The sequence below is a fragment of the Polistes fuscatus genome, unplaced genomic scaffold (genome assembly GCF_010416935.1).
Source record: "Polistes fuscatus isolate 324 unplaced genomic scaffold, CU_Pfus_HIC Scaffold8, whole genome shotgun sequence".
Lineage (NCBI taxonomy): Eukaryota > Metazoa > Arthropoda > Insecta > Hymenoptera > Vespidae > Polistes > Polistes fuscatus.
In genome coordinates this window covers 1,421,781-1,443,296 of record NW_025113162.1, presented here as the reverse complement: position 1 = coordinate 1,443,296, position 21,516 = coordinate 1,421,781, and the positions used below count along the sequence as shown (strand labels likewise).

General features: G+C 26.1%; 6 protein-coding genes across 17 annotated transcripts; 4 read left to right on the top strand and 2 right to left on the bottom strand.

The window, feature by feature from the left end:
- Positions 1-436: 436 nt before the first annotated feature.
- Positions 437-10,389, bottom strand: LOC122525027 (long-chain-fatty-acid--CoA ligase ACSBG2). 3 transcript variants are annotated; one of them, XM_043647566.1, is made up of 14 exons: positions 5,040-5,200; positions 3,496-3,563; positions 3,337-3,391; positions 3,056-3,260; positions 2,822-2,956; positions 2,547-2,742; positions 2,365-2,466; positions 2,141-2,287; positions 1,724-2,057; positions 1,582-1,657; positions 1,275-1,489; positions 1,044-1,195; positions 833-958; positions 437-728 (listed from the first exon to the last, which is right to left on the bottom strand). In XM_043647566.1, exons 1-14 carry the CDS (start codon positions 5,059-5,061, stop codon positions 534-536), a joined length of 2,028 nt encoding a protein of 675 aa, XP_043503501.1. In that variant the 5' UTR covers positions 5,062-5,200; the 3' UTR covers positions 437-533. The 3 variants fall into 3 exon arrangements, with proteins under 3 accessions (XP_043503501.1, XP_043503500.1, XP_043503499.1); XM_043647565.1 differs by lacking the exon at positions 5,040-5,200 and adding an exon at positions 10,127-10,389 and having other exon boundaries at positions 1,582-2,057; XM_043647564.1 differs by having other exon boundaries at positions 1,582-2,057; positions 5,040-5,199.
- A 583-nt stretch (positions 10,390-10,972) lies between these two features.
- LOC122525026 lies at positions 10,973-11,599 on the top strand. Its single transcript, XM_043647563.1, has one exon. It carries the CDS (start codon positions 11,137-11,139, stop codon positions 11,368-11,370), a length of 234 nt encoding a protein of 77 aa, XP_043503498.1. The 5' UTR covers positions 10,973-11,136; the 3' UTR covers positions 11,371-11,599.
- Positions 11,412-12,679, top strand: LOC122525024 (protein TIPIN homolog). Its single transcript, XM_043647560.1, has one exon. It carries the CDS (start codon positions 11,519-11,521, stop codon positions 12,362-12,364), a length of 846 nt encoding a protein of 281 aa, XP_043503495.1. The 5' UTR covers positions 11,412-11,518; the 3' UTR covers positions 12,365-12,679.
- LOC122525025 (U6 snRNA-associated Sm-like protein LSm6) lies at positions 12,446-13,216 on the bottom strand. 2 transcript variants are annotated; one of them, XM_043647562.1, is made up of 3 exons: positions 13,109-13,216; positions 12,866-12,956; positions 12,446-12,767 (listed from the first exon to the last, which is right to left on the bottom strand). In XM_043647562.1, exons 2-3 carry the CDS (start codon positions 12,954-12,956, stop codon positions 12,619-12,621), a joined length of 240 nt encoding a protein of 79 aa, XP_043503497.1. In that variant the 5' UTR covers positions 13,109-13,216; the 3' UTR covers positions 12,446-12,618. The 2 variants fall into 2 exon arrangements, with proteins under 2 accessions (XP_043503497.1, XP_043503496.1); XM_043647561.1 differs by lacking the exon at positions 13,109-13,216 and adding an exon at positions 13,021-13,052.
- Positions 13,217-13,338: 122 nt separating this feature from the next.
- Positions 13,339-17,813, top strand: LOC122525022 (lysophosphatidylserine lipase ABHD12). 4 transcript variants are annotated; one of them, XM_043647558.1, is made up of 10 exons: positions 13,339-13,744; positions 15,038-15,170; positions 15,494-15,612; positions 15,698-15,803; positions 16,038-16,237; positions 16,313-16,448; positions 16,712-16,829; positions 16,908-17,069; positions 17,174-17,301; positions 17,512-17,813. In XM_043647558.1, the coding sequence occupies exons 2-10, from the start codon at positions 15,100-15,102 to the stop codon at positions 17,558-17,560; spliced, it is 1,089 nt and encodes a 362-aa protein (XP_043503493.1). In that variant the 5' UTR covers positions 13,339-13,744; positions 15,038-15,099; the 3' UTR covers positions 17,561-17,813. The 4 variants fall into 4 exon arrangements, with proteins under 4 accessions (XP_043503493.1, XP_043503490.1, XP_043503494.1 ...); XM_043647555.1 differs by lacking the exon at positions 13,339-13,744 and adding an exon at positions 13,751-14,259; XM_043647559.1 differs by lacking the exons at positions 13,339-13,744; positions 15,038-15,170 and adding an exon at positions 13,751-14,259.
- Positions 17,814-18,374: 561 nt separating this feature from the next.
- LOC122525021 (glycerophosphodiester phosphodiesterase 1) lies at positions 18,375-21,462 on the top strand. 6 transcript variants are annotated; one of them, XM_043647554.1, is made up of 8 exons: positions 18,553-18,755; positions 19,124-19,243; positions 19,371-19,584; positions 19,669-19,724; positions 20,277-20,452; positions 20,534-20,735; positions 20,837-21,066; positions 21,272-21,462. In XM_043647554.1, exons 2-8 carry the CDS (start codon positions 19,226-19,228, stop codon positions 21,408-21,410), a joined length of 1,035 nt encoding a protein of 344 aa, XP_043503489.1. In that variant the 5' UTR covers positions 18,553-18,755; positions 19,124-19,225; the 3' UTR covers positions 21,411-21,462. The 6 variants fall into 6 exon arrangements, with proteins under 6 accessions (XP_043503486.1, XP_043503489.1, XP_043503487.1 ...); XM_043647551.1 differs by lacking the exon at positions 18,553-18,755 and adding an exon at positions 18,375-18,461 and having other exon boundaries at positions 19,371-19,724; XM_043647552.1 differs by having other exon boundaries at positions 18,554-18,731; positions 19,371-19,724.
- Positions 21,463-21,516: the final 54 nt, after the last annotated feature.

Below are 21,516 nucleotides of genomic sequence, written 5' to 3'. Positions count from 1 at the left end.
TAATTTATTTTAACGAATAACTTCGCTTATGTGCGATAGACTATTATTTTTTTCTTTTTTTTTTTTTGCAAATACAATTGTTCCCAATAAATGGCATTGTTAGAAAATTGTTCAAAAATTACTGTCAATAATTATCAAAATCTCAGGAATAATTAGAATATTATTTTAAAAAGTAGACATTTTTCAGAACAAAATAAATATCAGATCTTTCAATAATTGCTCTGCATATATATATATATAAAAAGAAATATTTCAACTTTTAGGCGGATATGAAGGTAAAATAGTTTCTCTTTTGTTCCTTGTATATGAAAGATAATTCTATAAGTACGTGTAATATACACACGTACATATCAATTCCATAATATCGCAGATATTCAACATATTAAAGCATCTGATATAGCGTTTAACCATAACGCAGATCGATATAATCAAATTGTTTAATCCCAATAAAAATGTCTCGTATTCTGAATTATTGTTATACATAATCGAAAATATTCATTATTCATAAATATAAATGTACCTTGAATTATTTTTCATTGATACATTTCTTCGATCAAATTAGCGTACATATTACTGACAACATTTCTTTTCAGTTTCAATGTTGGACCTAATTCTCCCGTTGGTACTGAAAAATCGTGGGGTAGAATACGGAATTTTTGTACTTTTTGTGCATTACTCGTTGCTTTTGTATTAGCTCTTTTAATAGCTTCTTCTACTTCCTTATATACCTAAAAAATAAAAAAAATAATCTTCGGTTAATATCAATTTAATATTGATTTAATTATAAATCAAATTGAAATGTGTTCAGGGAACATATTCAAGGAATATTTACAAGTGGATCTTTTGAATTCACGATTTCGCTGACCGTCTTTGCATTACTTCCTATAGATTTTAACCATCTTAGAGTATCTGAAGTCAATTCGTCTAATGGTTCACCAGTATCTGCTTTTGTTTCAGCCTATAGAAAAATATTAATATTTATTTTTATTTTGATATTCTCTCTTATTTAAAACAAGTTTTTTAACGTATCAATCGTAATCTACCTTTAATGTAACTAAAACAGTCAGATATTTTCTTTTATCTCCAATTAGCAAAACATTGCTAAGAGCTGGTAGTTCAGATAATATTAATTCTTCGATATGCACAGGTGGTATATTTTCCCCACCTGCTGTAATAATCAGCTCCTTTATTCTACCTAAATAAGAGCAACAATGATGATCATTAAAATAATATCATAAACAATAATAAAGAAAAGTAAAAATAATAATAATTACCGGTAATGTATAATGTGCCGTCAGCATCTAATTTGCCAAGATCACCACTGTGCAACCATCCTTCTTCATCTTTAGCTTCTTTAGTTTTTTCTGGATCATTCAAGTATCCCATAAAAATATGTCGACCGTACATGCAAACTTCACCTTCACCACTTTCGTTACGATTTTCTAATTTTGTACGAAAACCAGGTAAAACAGTACCAACACTACCTAACCTAAATAGACAAAAAATTATATATATATATTTATATAAATAACGTAAAGTTCTTAAATTTCTTTTTTAATTTTTTTTATTTATGTACATTACCTGCAATTATTGGGTACAGTTAAACTGTGCGGCCCACTGCATTCAGACATACCAAATGCCTCCATTATAGGAATATCTAGGCTTAAAAAATATTTTTTAACTTCTATACTTAAAGGTGCTGCTGCAGTGAAGAAAAATTTACATTTGTCTAAACCTAAATTTGTCTTAACTTTATCAAAGACAAGCCATTTAGCTATAACGTAACCCCAATGTTTATAATCTTCACCATTCATTTTGTTCATATTATAAAGAAGACCTTGTGCTTTAGCCCAACTTGCTATCCAAGTTTTGACACGCGAATTATTACGCGCTACCAATTGCATTTTCTCATAAATTTTTTCCCAAACTCTTGGAACACCTAAGAAGGCGGTTGGCTTTACTGCAACTAATGTTTCTACCAAACTTCCTTTAAGAGCATTTTTATCAGCAAAATATACCGTGGCTGCTAAAGACATAGTCAGAAATATGTCAACTAACTGTAATTATAAGACGATATTCAAATGATTTAATTTGCTTGATGATTATTATTAATTCATTTTATCAAATTGATATCCCTTACCTGTGCTGCAACATGTGATAATGGTAAATAACTGACCAAAACTTCCTTAGCAGTTTCAAAATCGACAAATTTAATAGTGGCTCGTGAATTGTGTATAAGATTGTCATGATTTAACATAACAGCTTTTGGATTACCAACTGTGCCAGACTAGAAGATTCAAAATATTTGTCAATATAATTGGATAATGTGTGTTAGTAAAATCTTTATTATATCATTTTACTTACAGTGTATACTAATGTACAACATTCGTTAGCACCAATAGTTTTTAGAATAGATTCTAATTTATCATCGGATTCTTGTTTACCGATTTCTAATAGTTCATGCCACTGAAAAAAAAAATACGAAATTTATAATATTTTGTTAAAATAATTGAATATATGTATATTATACTATTACATATTCTTACACTTAACACGTCTTTCTCTTTAGGGATTCCTTCGTATTGAATAATAGCAGTTAAATGGGGCAAATTTTTTCTAATTTGTAAAATTTTTTCCAATTGCTTGGAATCCTCAACGACTATTATATTCGCTTTACTGTGATGAGCACAATATTGACATGCTTCCGCAGAATTCGTCGTGTAAATCCCGGCAGCAAATCCTCTGAAACATTTATTATGCATATTATGATTTATGACATTTCAATAATGTTATACATTTTTATATTTATTTAATTTCTTACCCGGCATATATAGCAGCGACATCGGAAATAAACCATTGTGGACTATTAAATCCTAAAATACAGACGCTATGATATCTCTCTAAACCCAGTTTTAAAAATGCCTTTGCTACGGTTCTTACTTCAGTCTCATATTGCCTATAAATCATTTTTTAATAGCAAACAATGAATACCGTATATGTAATGTACATACAAAATTCAAGCTTTCGATTGATAATATTTTTAAAAAGCACTAACTTATAAGTGTATGTTGTATTTGTACCATCCAGTCCTGGTTGTGATACCAAAGCTAAATGATCAGGATATTTCTTGGCTATTGATGATAAAAGACCAGGTATGGAAATAGGTAAAGTTGCATTAATATCTTCACCTAATTGTATCCTAACTCGACCATTAGCTTTTGTTGTTACATCTACATCCGTTATTAACACCTGATCTGGGCCTAAAAATTATAGAGAAAAAAATATTAGACATCTTGATCATATTTCAGAGAAAATATGTATATGATAGAAATTTACCTTCAAGCCCTGTTTGACTAGCTACCGCATATCGAATATGAGGCTCATTAAGTCCCTGCGATATACAATAAATAAAAAACATATATTAAATCATAATAAATAATATAATAAATAAAGAGACGGTATATATGTTTAGATAAATGAAAATAAAAGCGTTACCTTTTCAGTCCTGTTATAGCCATTAAGAATACTGTTCACTGAAATAGGCTGCACAGCAGTCATATTTTCTGTAATGTAATAAAGAAAATCAATGAAATTATGAATTAATCAATGAATTGATTAATGAATTGATTTCATTATTTGAATAATTCATTTCATGATTAATGAATTAATCAATGAAAATCCTAAAACCATTAGCGTCTTACTGCAAAATCAGATTTATCTTGATAGCCATACTTATCCAATCTATACGTTTATCATTAACTATACCAAGAACAACATTTAAAAAAACATAATTTAAAAACAAACTAGATGTTCGTTATCAATCAGATAGCATTTCTAGAGATTTCAAAAATATTATTAAGATAACATGAATTCAACTATCCCGCGAAATGTATCATCCAACCCTTTCAACCTATTGCGATTTATCGAGTTTCCACTTGGTCGATTAATGACGCAAAAAAGAATAATACTAACGTAACTAAATGCAGCAATGTTATTAAAATGTAACAGTGTTTCAGACTGATTATTTGTATACCAATTAATCGAAACGAAAGGAAAAGTACAAATGATTATAATTATACTTTAAAGTACATAAATTATAAACTTAATTCGAATAGAAGAGAACTAATGACTCGCGAAAGATTAGCGCTCATTTTACGAGAAAAACAATACGTTCATATATATACGATGATAACAAAACGTTTTTATTTTTTTATCTATTGCCATACGTAACGCACATAGGCTGATGTATGAGCAAAGTCGAAGACTAAATTATCTTTTTATTCCTTCTCTTAATCTGACATTTCATATAAATTATGTATTTTATATTTTCGACAAATTTATTTTGACAAATTTACTTATTTCTCAACAAAATTTAGACCATTTTGTACAAAAATCTCAAAATTAATTGCGTGTGATACGCAATATAATTTGATTTTTAAATTTCCCGCTTTTCTATTTTTAATTTTTCTTTTCCCCATTTCCCTTTTCGCATATCTTCATAATTTCGAAAAAATACTTTCTTCAAAATCCAATTTATTGTTTAAACAATGATAAATTTTAAAAATGATAAACCATTTTTATATCGATTTAAGAATATTCGCACATAGCTTTTTTATAATTTTTTAATAAACTCATAATATTTTTCAGTAATATCGATCAATCAAATGATTAATATAACTATGATTAATCGAAAGAAAATATATAAATAAAAACAATCGTATAGTAAAAGTATGTTTGACTAATACCTGTCACATTAATTGAACTATACTTCATAGTTTTATTAATAATTCGTATTTTTCAATCGATAAATAATACGATGTTTTTCTGTAAATGATTGATGAATGATATTATCAATTAATATTTAAAAACACAGTAAATAGCTATGCAAAGAACTCAAAGTTCACATTACCGAGTACGTAATACATTGTACATATTTTCTCTTTCGCGTTTTGTTTCTTTATATAAAAAGCAATGCGAATTAAAAGATAGATAATTCACAACTAAAATTTTAAAATCAAGTTTTTGATTTAATTTAATACCTTTACAAAGTAGAATAACCATGGTTTTAGCGGTTTACGCCCGTCTCGTGTATGTCAGATTGTACTCAGAGAACTATTGAACTCACAGAAATCAATAACAAAATATCGGACCACCTTTTAGCGCGACATTTAAATAAGCTTCTTACGTTCTCTTCTATTCCGCGTTTGAATTAAAAACTTTCTATAATATATTTATACATATTATTATTATTTTGTATCTGATAAGTACATTCTACAAGTTCTGTTTAACATAAATCAATCAAAAATTATATTCAAATTTCAGCTGTTTATCTTAGAGAGCATGCCCAAGCGCGCAATCACTTTTTTATATTTGAATAACACAAATATTTTTAATACTTTTATGTATTAATTATTGTATATGTTCCCTTTCGTTTCTAGCAACTTATATACGAGTTATCTATGATGCGTATGTACAAGCAAATTTATATGGAACGATACTACTGCACAATAATATTAACATATAATTATAAAGTAAACAATGTTAACTCTAGTACAAATTTTATAGCCAAATGTTTTTAGGTTCACGAAATATTTGATACCAATTCCTAAAATTTGTCTTATCATTTTTAAAGTTTTCTACTCGAAATATTTATTTCCGTTTATTAGATTATCATATATCCTTATCTTATGTAACTACCATGTTATTATATAAATATGTATCATTTAAAGACAAGAAAATGAATAATAATGTTGAAATACAAGTAATTTGCATTAATTATGTGAAATCAAGTATGGCATATCTATTTTTTCTCTTTTTAAATAATGTTTGGATGAAAATATTATTAAAATAGATAATAAGATAATTAGATAATTACTTTCACATTAGATGACAAAGGAAAAAAAATAGGAACACGCTATCAGATAGTATTATGTAATGCTACAATATGCTAATAATAGTTGATAATGTTCACGTACTTTTCCATTTTCTGAATATTTCTGCATATTATTCATAAGAAAAAAAAAGATATAAAGTAACTGAGTGAATTGCAATATTAATAATAATATAAAGGATCATAAAAATAATACAATAAGAACAAACAATATTATTTTAAGTTATAGAAATCGAAATATATCATTTTAAATTTACTAAAGTATAATTTTTGGCCTTGGATCCACTAAAAACATGAAATATTAATAAACCAAATTAAACCGGTATAATAAATCACTTCTTTAACACGGAACTAAGTATTGCCTAAATTAAAATAAATTTTGAACGTGTGTTTCAGTTAAGTATTATCTATATTAAAATAAATTTTGAACATCTGTTTTAATTAACTATTGCTTAAATTAAAATAAATTCTGAACGCTTGCTTTAATTAACTATTGCAATAAATTATTGAATATATTAACGAGTGAAGTACAGTAATTACACACAATGTTATTCGAAATCAATCTTTTCACTGTCTTCCAGAAACTGACTCTACAATTTATCTAGGATATTAATTAAATATATAAATCTTTATAAACATATACAGTAAATATTAGTAAGTATTAGTAAATATTATGGAATTTGAAATTATACTGTAAATGTCCTTTACTGTGTAGCTTGTAATTCCGTTTGTTTACCATTTACGTTTCTAATGACTTTTATCATTAATAGAGAAGAGTTATAATTAAATAAATTGACAATAGTTCACATTTTGAATTATAATATTAAATTTATTAAATAACATTACGTGTAATTAATTGAAGTAATTTGATTGTCCTTTCCTTTAAAGATGACTGCACTCATTTATAGTCGCACGCATGCATGTTAGATACCGTAGTTATATTTCACTTGTAATTCTGATTTTAAAAATCTAATTACTTTGCGATCGAGATTACATTAATCCAATATAATTTCCTACAAATGACTAATTTATATAAGACAATTTAAAAAGTATCCAATATTCTATAAGCAATAAAGTATCTTTTCAGTACTAAATTACAATACGTGTATCATAACACAAAACTTACAATTAGATCATGGTCTTTAAAAAATTTGGAAATTCGATATAAAAAATATGGTAATATTATAGTTGAAATAATTTGAAAATGAAATAGTAAAAATTCTCAAAGAAAATCATTAATTTCATCGATTGCTTGTAGAGTAAACGTACATATGCGCGTACCCGTAACCAAATTAATACTTTACCGATCACTAGTATTTCAACAGAATACACACGTCCAACCGGCCGCTCAGCCGCAGATCTACTAGTAGATTCTAATAACAGATTCTAATAAAATTCTATTAAATTTCTAATAACAAATTACTATTCATATAATGATATTGATTGTTCATTACCATATCAACCGATTAATAAGTTATAGGTCGGCAACAAAAAGTTCATTAATAGGCTACCGGTCGATAAAGGTTGGCGAAAAAACCCTATTAATCCTTATCGGTCGTAATTCATATCTCACCTGAATACAATATTTTATTGCTGCGATCGTAAAAATAATAATTAAATAATTAATAATTTCATATATATATTTGTGTAATACATTCTTAACAAAAAAATTAATAATTTTTACAATAATGATATTCTTAAAATACCGAATTTATTTGCATATTTATAGAAACCAGCTATAATCTATTGAGAATCACATATATGAAACTGACGAACGATAAGTATTAATAAGCTAGCGGTTGAATTATTTGAGAACATATAATAAATGAGTTTATAGAACTGAAAGGGTACGATCAAGATCGAATACTTAATTCGATTAATTTCTAGAAAAAAGAAAAAAAAAAAACAATTTCATTTGCATAATACCATATTTCTTTTTATTCCTAAATTTATTCGATGATCGCGGGATGAAAACTTAAGCTATTTATAAATTTATTAACTACGTCATTGTGTTCAAAAGTTGGTGAAACATTGAAGAGTAAATTGCAAATAAATCATGATCTCAAAACAGAACAAATAATTTGTAAAATAAAAAATAAATTTTTGTATAATATGTAAAAATCGCTAAAAAAAAGATCGTTCGATAACAAATTAAAGCGCACAAGTTAAAACAATTATACATAAATTTTATATAAGTGAAATAAAACAATTCTTTTAAATCAAATATAAAATTTTAAAAAATTGTTGAAAGTTTTCGAAATATTAGTATCGAAATACTAGTTTCGAAATATTAGTATCGAAATACTAGTTTCGAAATATTAGTTTCGAAATATACATATTTTATTTCTCTTTTTAAAGTTTTCATGTAAAATAAAAATTATGAAATCATTCATCGTTATAAATAAATTAATAAAAAAATAGAATACAAAATATATAATTAAAAAAACTTAACAGATTTGAAATGAAAGAAACAACATTAAAATACAAGTATATCAAGGAAACAAAATGATAAAGAACATTAAATTATAAACATAATTTCAATTTTGAACGAGAGATAAGAAGGTCACGCTTCCATCGATCTCTTCAAATGCTTTATTAGCATAAGTTTATATACCCAATTGTTTCCGTATAAATGTATACCTACTTATGTATTCGTATGTATTACTATGTCGTATGTAAAGATTAGAATGTATTTTAACAATGTAACAAATTTCCAATCATATCGAGAGTCGTATATATGCATCTATTTTTCAGCTATTTGAAAAAACAAACCCAAAGAAAAACAAGGAAATAAGTATAAAAAGATGAAACATTTGCATAAGCATGCTGTCAAATGTAAATATATATAGCTTAACGAACTAATCAAAATAGAAAAATAAAACGCAATTTACGAATAGATCAAAAAATTTATTTCCTTTAAAAGATAATTTAAATTAATTCATTGACCTTAGAATTGATAAGAATACGATAAGAAATTGTTTGTCTGATTATAAAATATTAAAATTATTATATGTAATTATAGTATAGTTCGCGTATCGGGATGCTCGTGTAAGTGTTGCGTGTGTCCGCATGTTTATCAATACATAAATTTATTTCAGTATCGATAATTATAGGTATAAAAACAATATTATACGTAAAATAACAGATAGATCATCCTGTTAATTAAACCTCACGTTTTTACCTCGGTATAATTAATAATTCTACGCAAATTCTGCAACGTGTAAGAATGATCTTACGACTGTATTTTTCAATGCATTCAATAAAAAGAAAATTTACACTTACTGATGCGAGGTGAAAAAAATAAAAATACGAACAAAATTATTATGTATGTAATCACACTTAAATGTACGATCGTTTTATTTTAACATGCAAAAATCTACGTGGGTGAACCAAACTAACATAGAAATCATTTTTTTTATTCGATCAAATTAACTTTTATTTTTTTAAATGCAAGTTTCTTTTCTTTTTTGTCGAGGTTCAAAACTTTTCAATCCACCCACGAACATGAATGAGGATCCATGAAAAATAAAAGAAGATTTAGGGAGAAAATTCTAGTAATAAAAAGTGTAAAAACAAAACTAGCAGAAAGCGCCAAAATTTGTACAAATCTGTGTACGCGTATATTTACACATTTATATTTTATCTTTTTTAATTTTTTTATTTTCTAATTATTGTTTTTAATGTATATAAAATTTAATTTGTAACATTGCTCGATAACGTGATCCTTTAGTATTTTCTGAAATCTAAATTTCATTAGCGTAGTAACTCTGAATTCGCGATCGAAGAAAACCGGAAAAAGAAAAAGATACTAGAAAAACTCTGCCAGTAAGATAATAACATGAGGAAATTAATCGCGGTTTCTCATGATAAATTATTAAACAGAAACATATTAAAATACGTACGTATATAAATGTAAAAACTAACGTATTTAAATGAAATAATTTCATAAAGAGACAAAAAAATTAATAACAAATATTATTTGCCGATACGCTAAAACAAATTAAAAATCAATAAAGAAAATCTAAATGAAACTAATTGTAAATAACTTAACCTAATATCGATCGATCGATGATTAAGAATTAATAATGAAAAATTTGTAAAAGTTATTAACAATAAGACAAAAATTTAAGCAAAACTAATCCTCATTCGTGACGATTTTGATCAAAGTAGGTCTACGATGATTTAAATGTACGAGTGTACAAATATGTTTAATGTTATTAAAATAAGGAAACTCACCTGTGTTTATTCTTTTTCGTTTTAACGACTACGAAAATCCTATAAAAGTTCACAAAAATAATAATGGAAGATAAAGTTTTATTTTTTGTTGCTTGTTTTCGCGTTTATAAATACACTATTAAAATTAGTTATTTGTTCTCAATATCAAAGAACACTTTTGATAAGTCAGACGGTCACGCCACAAATGCCACGCATAAGCTTTGACTGGTATAACACTAGGAGGAGAAGAAGACCACGTGGTTAAGAAAGAAATACGTGTACTTTGTAGAGTCCGAATATGATTACTGGCATAATATTCTGTTCATTTTCCTTTTATACATAATATTTTTAATAAAGTCCCTTTCCAAAAACATATATCATTTATTTCATTCTGTGTCATTAAAATCTTTATTCTCAATTTTCAAATGGTTTGAGGTATCTAATCTTTGAATGATTAAATTTACACTTAATTTACATTATAACAAAATTACATTAAATTACAATAAAACAAACAATAGGGAAAAAAAGAGAAAGAGAAAGAGAGATCGTCAAGAAACATTTAATTATTTTCACGATTTATCAAACGTAAGAAAAAGAAATAAAATAGATAGAATGATCTTTGAACTGTGGTATGACAAGTTGTGTATCCAAATGTTACAAAAAAAATTGTTTAATCTTTGCATTAAAACCTGTCTACTTTTTTAGACGTCTTTATAATTGATTATAAATGTCTGATTGTAATTTATTTAATATTATGAAAAATACTTTAATATTTTATTGAACAAATATAAATATTAACATAAAGAAAAATATTATTTTTACTTAACTATGTTATTATCGTTCGTATTCAAACAGAGCAGTCATTGACGCATGTGCAATCGTACATTGCTAAAGTCCAGGATACATTTTTTCTTTCCATATCTTTTTCTCCATCTAATAGTCGAAAACATTTTAATATAATCTTCAATAATATATTTCTATTTATATATATTTCGATTTACATTAAGTGATATATCAAAATCGAATTAAAAATGCCTGGTACACCAATGGAACCAACTGGAGATACGTTGCAAAAGTTACAAACGGAACGTCCATCGAACGGAAATTATCCGCAAGTAGTACGAGAAATAACGCAAACTGATCATTTAAATAAAAGATTATTGGTATCGTTGTTAGAAAGAATGAAAAAATCTAACGGAGAGTTCGACAGTTTTATGGAAAAAGAAACAACTAATTCTCAGGAGAATGATGATAGCGAGTTTTAGGTTATGATTTCTGTCAATCCAATTTTTCTTGAATAATTTGGAAGATTACAACGTAGAACGAGACGAGATATTACTTTATTTTATTATTTTATATTATATTTATTTTTATTTATATTTATACTTTGAATCTGTGCAAAGATTTGTCGATATGACTACATTAGCAGATTTTTCTGATCAAGAAGATGAAATATTGGCAGAATATGAGAGAAGAGATGAAGATAGAGATGAAGAAAAAAATGAACTTTTAAGTAATGAAGATGAAGATGAAGAAAAAGATGACGTTCCAAGAAGAATCGATCCTACCAAATCGCAAAGGACCATCACTCGTAATCCTATACCTAAACTTAATACAGAACGTTTAAAAGGTCCTAAAGGTATACATACCATAGAAAAACATTTTGATGGATTTAAGTTTTATGGAAAAGGAAAGGAAAAAATGGATTTAGATCGCATCATGAAAAGATTGGAACATTGGGCGCACAGATTGTTTCCTAAATTGGATTTTGATGACTTTTTGGAAAAAACTGAAAAACTTGGTTCTAAGAAAGATCTTTCAGTATTTGTGACCAAATATAGAAACGATATGATATCATTAGATGATCCTGAAATCATCCAGAATAATTTAAGTGACGATGAGCCTATGGATAGTGAACCTGCTGCCATTGATGCATTTGATTTATTAATTGCAGAACAAATTGAAAAACAGAAAGAAGTTTTGGTACAACATAATCTTGACAAAAATGATACATCTGTTAATGATCATCCAAATGATATATTTTCGAAAAATACATTTACTCAATGTTCTACTCAAATTGATAAAATTGTAGAAACTACTAGCGGATCGCAAACTAATACTCCAGAATTAAGCTATGAAATAAAGGAAAGAATTGAAAGAAATAGACTGCAGGCTTTAGAACGAAGAAGACTTGCTAAATTAAAAGCAATGGAGGAAACCAAAAAGAAAAATGAAATAGGAGAAAACGCAGAAATATAAATATCAAAATAAAGGAATACAAATATCACGAAAGTTTGCTTTTACAAAATGTTTACTCGTTTTATAGAGATAATGAGTATATTTACGATATCCTTCAATAATTTATTCGTTCATCTTATTTCTTACATACAAAAAACAATTCTTAATATACTTATGTTATTTTTCATTGAACACTAATATAAATATAATAATTTTGTATGTTTCGTATGTTATAAAAAAGAGTATAATCATAAATAAATTATATTACTTCATAGTTACGTTCTACGTTTTTGAGTACTGATATATAATACATTATTACCACGTATAAAAGCGTCACCATATTTATCTTTTAATTGTCCATTAACATATTCCTCCGTTTGTTCTAATGCTATATTCATGTAGCCATCAAGACAAGCTAATACTCCTATAAACATTCACACAATTAATACAATATTATGATTGTTCTTGTATTCAAAATACAATTAAAATTAAAAAAAATGTCAGGTTTATATATTCATATACCTCTATAATCCACTCCGCTATTTAATTTAACAACAACGGGTCGACCATGAATTTGTTGAATAAATTGTGACAATGCTTCTTTGCGGCTCATCTACGAAAGTAAATATTTGTAAATGATTCATGATCGTCGACAAATTGTAAAATGTAAAATGTACCATTTTTTACATCTCTTCAATGAATTTTTTTAAAATGCAAATATTGAAATAAAAATAATGATTAATAAATAAACAAATGTGTACTCACGACTACTACAATATCACAAACTTTAGACTTCAATTTTAAAGAGTAATTATAAGATAAAACGTTAAAACCATTAAATAGCAAAAACTCAGAGATAGAAACTCGATATTTAAACGAATATTATCGATCGTCATAGTATTTTATTTGAACGACGTTAGGAGCGCAAGTATCGTAAACTTTAAGAAAATACTATCACATAAAACATAAATTTTTATATTTAAACATACATATATTAAACAATATATTTTTAAATATAAGAATATAATATTTAAATTGAGATCTTAAAAAATCAACAAGAACTTTTCGGGAAACCCAATAAAATGGAGACAAAGAGTAGTCGCTAATTAATAAGTTCAAACAATCGATTTAAATGCGATCTAATTTTTGTAATTAATTCCCCTTTGTCAAGAATGAAATTCAATTCGTAAAGAAATTTTGTTTACTCTCGACTAAACGAATTACATATTTTTGTAGAATAAATTGTACGTTGTTGTTGAAATTGAAAGGAAGATAAAAAAGAAAGAAAAAAAATAAAAAGAAAAAAAAAGAATAGTGTAATTCGTGGAAAAAAGACGATCAAGTGGAATTTCATTTGTTTTATTATTCACAAAGCTACGTCATATCGTATATAGTTTTAAAGTAAGCATTTGTTACTTTATTGTCTGCTTTCTTGCATTTGTGTCTCCTAAGCTTCTTCAGAGAGGTCGATTTGATAGTGGGTTTATGATTCGCTAATTGACAATAGTTTAATTCGTGCGTGTTCTTTTCTGTTTTTTTTTTTTATTTAAAAAAACCAACAAATATATAGGATAAAGTATTTGAAAATTTTTAAAGATTTTTATTCAATATTTTTAATCAGACGCTTTTGAATTTAAACAAAAAATATAAATCATTTAATTACCAACATTGTAGCTGTTATTCTTAACAAAAAAAGAAAGAAACAAAGAAACAAACAAAAGAGAAACAAAAAGAATAGTGTTCACGTTTTTTTTTGTTCAGTGATACTTTTATGTAATAGTTTATATTACATATCACAATGAAAGTGTAATTACACGTATTATAATATTAATATTAATTATTATTTCGGTATATGAAGATTTCTTATATTCGTTTGATATGTTATATTGGTTGCCAAAAAAACGTTTAATAAAAAGGTAACAATTTCTTTAGTTTTACCATGCATGGTAACAAAGGATAAAGAATAAATACTTAATAGAGTTAAGATTAACTTCTAAGTACGTGAAACAGACAGTTGATTATTAAACAGGGACAATATTCTAACACAAAAATAAATTCACATATATACATATACATATTATATATATAAATAGTAGATAAAAGATAACAAAAAAATTATAAAATTATATGAAAACATTATATATAATTATTTAAATTATTATAATTATGTTAATAGCATTATGATATTGTTTTATGATTATCTTTGGATTATACATTTGACAAGCAAAGTAATATTAAAAGACAATTCTAGATTATTCAACAGACGATCTTCTAACATAAAAATAAATTCACCCTTATATAATAGATAATAGGAGTAAATCAAATTTTTTATATCTATTTTTTTATTATTATTATTATTATAATTACTTTATGATTATATAGGAATTATGATTAGAGGAAAATTTTAAAATTAAAAAAATAAAGAGATTATGCAATTACTTTTACTATCTCTGCAATGTAAACTTGTGGAATAAAACTCTAACAAAATACCTATCAGATTATTTCTTTGTAGAGTCATAAATATTAATATCTATTCATAAAATACTATTAAAATAGATCTATTTGATATATTAATTGATAGCACGTTGATTGTTAACACATTCCATAAAAAAAATATGCTTTGATAAATAATAAATAACTTCCCGTATTATATACAATCTTTTTGCTAACTAAAAGTATTTTACATCACAAAAGGACTTGTGAAAAGGAATTCTTAAGCTTTGGTAGCTACTAACAAACAAACAAACAAACAAACAATGCGATCGACTTATCTACTCTTAGCAGCGGTGATACCATTCATCATCCTTAATATTTGGTACACAGGAATGTAAGTTGCTTTGTTGAAATCAATCAATCAAAAACTTCTGTGGTTAATTATTCTCTGGTATCAAATGTTTAATTGTACTCTTCTTTTTTTTCTGTATTGCTCGAGAATTATTTATGGCTAATCAAATCGTCTAATAATCCTAACAACCTTAATTTATAACGCTTTCCCAACATATTTATTCCAACTTGGAGTATAACATATAAGTATATACTATAAATAGGTGTAATTATATCATTTTTAATAATATTTTTCATTTCATTTTATTCATAAATGTCATATGTATGCATTTATAATTTTATTAATAAAATCTATATACATTTCAGATGTTTATGGTGGATTATAAAAATATCTATTGTAACATATATCATTTTATTTGGTATACTACCACTCATATTTCATTACTCTTACACAGTACAAAGAAAAATACTTTTCTTAAATTTTGGTAAGTGTTTGTCTTTTTGTAAATCATCGACACCAACAAATCTATTACTTATTCTGTAAACAATAAAATAAATTTTATTTTTTAGTACATTGGCCACTTAACACAGATTTTTCAAAGCCAGAGGATCTTGGCTTGAAGGGAGTTAGGAATTTTTATTTGCATACCGACGAACATGTTAAATTAGGAGTATGGTAAATAATATGAGAAATCTAATTATTACGAAATTATTAGAAACTATTAGAAATCTATTATTAATTATATCTAATTTAGACTTTTTTTCGACTTTCTATTCAAGTTGCGTAGGTCATTAATGATCGATAGATCATCCTGATCTAAATAAAAAGAAGCTTGGTGCTTAACGTGTCGGATAATTAATGTTATTTTTATATTTACATATATTTACATTATTGTATAATTGTTTTCAGGCATATATTGCCACAATCTTTAGCAAATGATTCTTTTGTTGGAACGGACGAAGCGTTTGAAACTTCATTGTATAACAGTAATAAGCCAGTTTTTTTATATATGCATGGAAATAGTGGAAACAGAGCAAGCAGACACAGATTAGAACTTTATAAACTTTTCCAACATTTGGACTATCATGTTATATGCTTCGATTACAGAAGTAAGTGTAAAGATTTTTCAAATTTATTCTCTGATTCACTTAATAATGTATAATCTTAAAAAATATGATATTTAGGTTACGGAGATAGCGATGAAGCAGATCTTTCAGAAATAGGTATTATCAATGATACTAAATATATTATTAAATGGGTAATGGCTAAAGTTAATGGTACTGCGCCTGTTTTTGTTTGGGGACATTCTTTGGGTACTGGGTAAGAATCGAAATATTGCTTGTAATATGTTAACATTTTGACTGCCATGCACGTTTTACATATTTTGTCGTAGAAGTCACACTTCTAAGATAAAATATAAAATAATGTGGTAGCGCCAGTAATAGATGACCCTTGTAGCTCCTTTGAAAAAGCAAATGCCAGTTATGAATTGTTAATATTGCAGTCGACTTGTTAATCATTTTAAAATATATGTTTAATATTTTTATGTATAAAATATTGTAATATGAATTCTTTGAATATAGGGTGTCAACGCATGCATTAGCATTATTATCTGCTATGGATGTAACACCTACAGGTTTGATACTCGAATCACCTTTCAATAATATTGTTGATGAAATAAGTGAACATCCATTTGCCCAGGTCTTTTTTATTTATATATTTTTAAAAATAAGCTTCTTCATTTTGTTTATTTCTAATTTTTTATTTATTTTAATATAGATGTTTAAACATTTACCATGGTTTCATTGGCTAATCGTTGAGCCTTTCTATCATAATGGTTTACGGTTTGAATCGGACAAACACATTGAAAATGTTACTTGTCCTATTGTGATATTACATGCCGAAGATGATAATGTTATTCCATTTTATTTGGGTGAAAAGGTATATTTATATTATATACACAACAGAGAAAGTACTGAAATAATTAATTAATATATATTACTATACTATATATATGTGTATATATATATATATATATCTTTTAGTTATACAAAGCAGGATTGAAATATCATAACAATGATACGAATCAAATCAAGATGTTTCTAATAGATGCATCATATGGATTTGGACATAACTATATTTGTCGATATAAGGCATTACCAAACATAATTGAGTAAGTAAATAAAATAAATACCATTTGAGAATTATTCTTATAATCATATTTAAAAATATAAAATACACTTTTAACCCTTAGACTACAAACAGTGCCTGTAAATGCAAAATGTTTTCTTACAGCAGACACAGTATCATTGTCACATTTTGTTTTTAAGTACTTCGCAGTTGAAAGTCTAAAGATTATCTTTTATTTAATCTTTGTTTTTAGGTCATTCGTAACAAAGTTACAGACAAACAAGACTGAAGAAAATATTTAATCTATCGACAGAATTGCTGTGCAATATTCCTGATGAATATTTTACTTGGTATTTTGTACATTGATAAAATGAATGCCATATGATCGATTAACTTTAAAAAAAAAAGTATTAAAAACATTTATGCACTAATCGTAAGATATTCTATTTGCAAAATACTCATTTACAAGCATGAATGTAATTATGTAAACAGCAAAAACAATTCATTACATCGGTTATAAATTTATTACAAAATATTACGGAATTATTATTCTAAGTAATACGGAAAATTTATTTTTCTATATGTCTCAATGAAAAGTAGCTTTCTCGTGTTAACATAAGTTTAGTGTACAGGCTCAACATTATTCATGCAAAAAAAAAATAAGATGAAATCGCAAACATAATTAATACTGTGATAGTTGTATTATTAATTATAATACATCTCTTTATGTATCGTCTTTATTTTATTCATCGAGCAATAGGATTTTTCTTTTTTTTCTTTCTTTTGTTTTAATATAATCTCAAGCAGAGTATACTTGATTCCTATAATATATACTTATATTCAACATAATTGTGTACTTGTAGTTTTATTGTAGCAAAAAAATATAAATATTATATCAAATAAAATTCAACAAGAGTTTTGTTTGAATTTATTCTAATTTCAATTTTAGCTTTTAAAAATAAACAATATTTGTTAAAGTAGTTTTGATAGAAAATAAATCTTTTTTTAAAATTCGAAGAATCTGCCTTTCATTCGAACTTTAATCTTACAAGTGATTGTTCGTTAAAATCTTAAGAATTATCAAAACATTCACCGTTGGCATAAACCCTTCTTTTTGACATTGTTAAATATAAGTAGAGAACAGCAACCTCAAAGCTTCTTTTCAACGAAACGTTAAGATGCTGTCACAATGGCGTTGAAAACGTAACGGTCGATTTATATTATTTTTAGTAGAGTTATTATTTTTCATTACATATTCAAACGTTTTGTTGTGTATATATATATATGTATATATATATAATATTTAAATAATTTAGTAAAATTATATAATGGAAGTTATAAAAATATATATTAATGATTGGATAGATTCTAATGCACCTACATAAACTACTATTTGCTCTAGTTTGTGTCATATGATTCCTATAAAGGAAGTTTATCTGTACTCAAGTTACAAATCTATTGATAAGGGTCAAAGTAAATATTTCCTTTGATAATAGTGTAAGTTTGACGGGATGCTTTTCAGAGTACTCGATTCCATATTGAAAAAGATTAATTTATTTTTAAAATACTTTAACATGTAATCGTGATCATTATTAAGATCAATCATTTATTGATCGAGACAAGTGTATATATATATATATATATATATATATATATATGCAAATGTGATTAATCAATAATTAGTTCGATTTAATTGTGTTATTATATGTCACGCCTTTAATCTTTCTTCTTGATTGTTTAAAAAATTTCAAAATCGATAACATGATTGATATTAATTCTATGTATTAAGACACAATTAAATTTTAATTACATTTACAAATTGATATTTAATATTTTGAAACAAGAAGTTATTTTTATGATTACAGGCTTACTAAACAGGATGGCATATATTGTGTAGTTAAATAAATGTTAAAATTGGCCTAAGACGACAAATACTTTTTACACATAATGCGTATATTACGAAGCGTATGAATCATCGAATTTGCGTAATTATGCAATGAGACATTATTAAATGACACAAGACTAAAATTAGAATATATATACATTTAGTATAACGCACACATATTTTTGATTACAAAAGTAACGGTAACATAAAGTTAAAATATTCTACAGATTATTATATTTCTAAAGATGCATGGGACTGTCGAACTAATTTTAAATAGTGCTTTATTGTGGATATTATTGGAAGCAACGTGGACCGTGTTAGTGAGCATTTTATACAGTTTCCGTATACCTTGGATTTTTTGGGGTTCTTTGATCATATTGGTTGGATTGAAACTAGTCCGAGTTCCACCTCCACGTGCAAGTATTGTGAATGAAGTACTCGGTGTGAATCCCTTTTTCATAGGAAAGGAAATACATACGACTGACAACCAGGGTGATGAAGAACGATATTGCATGTCTGTTGTAGCTCATCGTGGTGGAGGATATGATTACCCTGAGAACAGCTTGTCAGCTTTTCAAAATGTAAAATTATATGATTTAATGAATTTTTTTCTTTTATTACATTCATTTTTGTCATATTTATAGGGATACGACACACAAAGATAAATTGTACAAAATATTCCAAATGTTAGAATTCTAATATTCTTATATATATATATATATATATATATATATATATATACACTATTAATTTATATATTCAAATTTTATTAATACATTGATGGCTTAAGTTATTATTTTCTTCATTTGATGAATTTTCAAAGCATTTTTAACATTGTGTTTATTTGTAATCCTTTTTATATCGTTCGTTTAATAAAATAAACAGTTGCTTGCTCTGGTGTGGCTTGAAAACAAATACTAATCGAGTAGTTGTAATGTTTTAAATATTTATATAACTTTTTCAATACTATAACTATTAACCATACTTATATTAAAAGAGAACGAAATACTCCAATTACTTCGTATGGCTAACAAAAATATTTTGTTTTATTATAATTACACAAGAATTTAATATATCTTTTTTATATTTATATTATTCAATGTAAATTCTTAATTATATTTGTTATTTCACAGAGTAAAGATAAAGGATGTACTGCAGTTGAACTCGATTTGACTCTCACAAAAGACAACATTCCAATAGTATTTCACGATGCCAATATCGAAAGACTTACGGGTCAAAAGGGTGTAGTTAGTGAAATGACCTGGGATCAATTGAAGGAATTAGATATTACATATAATCATCCACTTAGGTATTTAATATAATCTGATTATTCTACAATATTTTTGTTTCTTTTATTCATAATGTAGTTAATTTTTTGTTTGCATCAAAGGAATAAATTTTCTGAAGGAGAAAAAATTGCGTTATTCAAAGATGCATTACAAACATGTTTGAAGAATGATTTGAGAGTGATTATTGATATTAAGGAAACGAGATTAGATGTAATACAAGTGATATTAGACGCTTACAAAGAAAATCCAAATTTATTTAAAAAAGCAATTGTTTCAAGTTTTAATCCTGTGATTGTATATTTGGTACGTGTTTAACATTTATACATATTGTAAAAATTAATGCAAAAAATTGCCTTAAAACAAAAATAAGAATATATTTATTTGTTCTTATAAACAACATTTAGATTAGAAGAAAAGAACCACGCATTGTATCGAGTTTAGCTTGGAGACCACATTACTTCTCGAGAGAATCTTATTTAGGAATAAATGGATCAGGACCATCGCGTTTCGTTAATCCATTTAAACATTTGGCAGCTTGTATAATGGACGCTCTATATGAATGGGCATTACCAAGTTTTATTTATTATATTGTAGGAATATCTATTATTCTTTTACACAAGGATATAATTAATCTGTAAGTTCACTTATCTATAATAGTTTATTATTGATATCGAACATTGAAATCATGTATTAAAACTTTAGATAATACTCAGCATAGTTGTTAATCTTTTTTATTGCAGAGCATTCAGAAATAATACTGAATGTCTGTAGGTGCTGTTTGCAATCAAAGGTTTAATTAATTAAATATAAGAATTTAAAAATCAATTAATTTTTTTTAGGCGTGTTATCGAAAAATGGCATAATCGAGGAATTCGTGTGATGGCATGGACCGTCAATTTACCATCAGAGAAATTACACTTTTATAGGCTCCTTAAAATAACGTATTTGACGGATACGTTGTTAACAGAAAAAGTATAATAATACTTTAATATTTATTCAGTATTTATAACAAAATGTATGTAGTACCGATATTGTATTCTTACAATTTGACAATTTTAGCACAGAGTGCATAACATTTGATACT

Excerpts from the sequence above, each read along its gene's own strand:
- LOC122525027 (XM_043647564.1), bottom strand. The coding sequence starts at position 5,061 with ATGGTTATTCTACTTTGTAAAG. Across the intron at positions 2,288-2,364 it reads GTTGTACATTAGTATACACT|TCTGGCACAGTTGGTAATCC; the intron begins GTAAGTAAAATG and ends TGAATCTTCTAG. Across the intron at positions 729-832 it reads TGAATTCAAAAGATCCACTT|GTATATAAGGAAGTAGAAGA; the intron begins GTAAATATTCCT and ends TTTATTTTTTAG.
- LOC122525026 (XM_043647563.1), top strand. The coding sequence starts at position 11,137 with ATGCCTGGTACACCAATGGAACCAACTGGAGATACGTTGCAAAAGTTA.
- LOC122525024 (XM_043647560.1), top strand. The coding sequence starts at position 11,519 with ATGACTACATTAGCAGATTTTTCTGATCAAGAAGATGAAATATTGGCA.
- LOC122525025 (XM_043647561.1), bottom strand. Across the intron at positions 12,768-12,865 it reads TAGCGGAGTGGATTATAGAG|GAGTATTAGCTTGTCTTGAT; the intron begins GTATATGAATAT and ends GAATGTTTATAG.
- LOC122525022 (XM_043647558.1), top strand. The coding sequence starts at position 15,100 with ATGCGATCGACTTATCTACTCTTAGCAGCGGTGATACCATTCATCATC. Across the intron at positions 15,613-15,697 it reads AATACTTTTCTTAAATTTTG|TACATTGGCCACTTAACACA; the intron begins GTAAGTGTTTGT and ends TTTATTTTTTAG. Across the intron at positions 16,830-16,907 it reads GTGAACATCCATTTGCCCAG|ATGTTTAAACATTTACCATG; the intron begins GTCTTTTTTATT and ends ATTTTAATATAG.
- LOC122525021 (XM_043647551.1), top strand. Across the intron at positions 20,453-20,533 it reads ACATATAATCATCCACTTAG|GAATAAATTTTCTGAAGGAG; the intron begins GTATTTAATATA and ends TTTGCATCAAAG. Across the intron at positions 20,736-20,836 it reads ATCCTGTGATTGTATATTTG|ATTAGAAGAAAAGAACCACG; the intron begins GTACGTGTTTAA and ends AACAACATTTAG.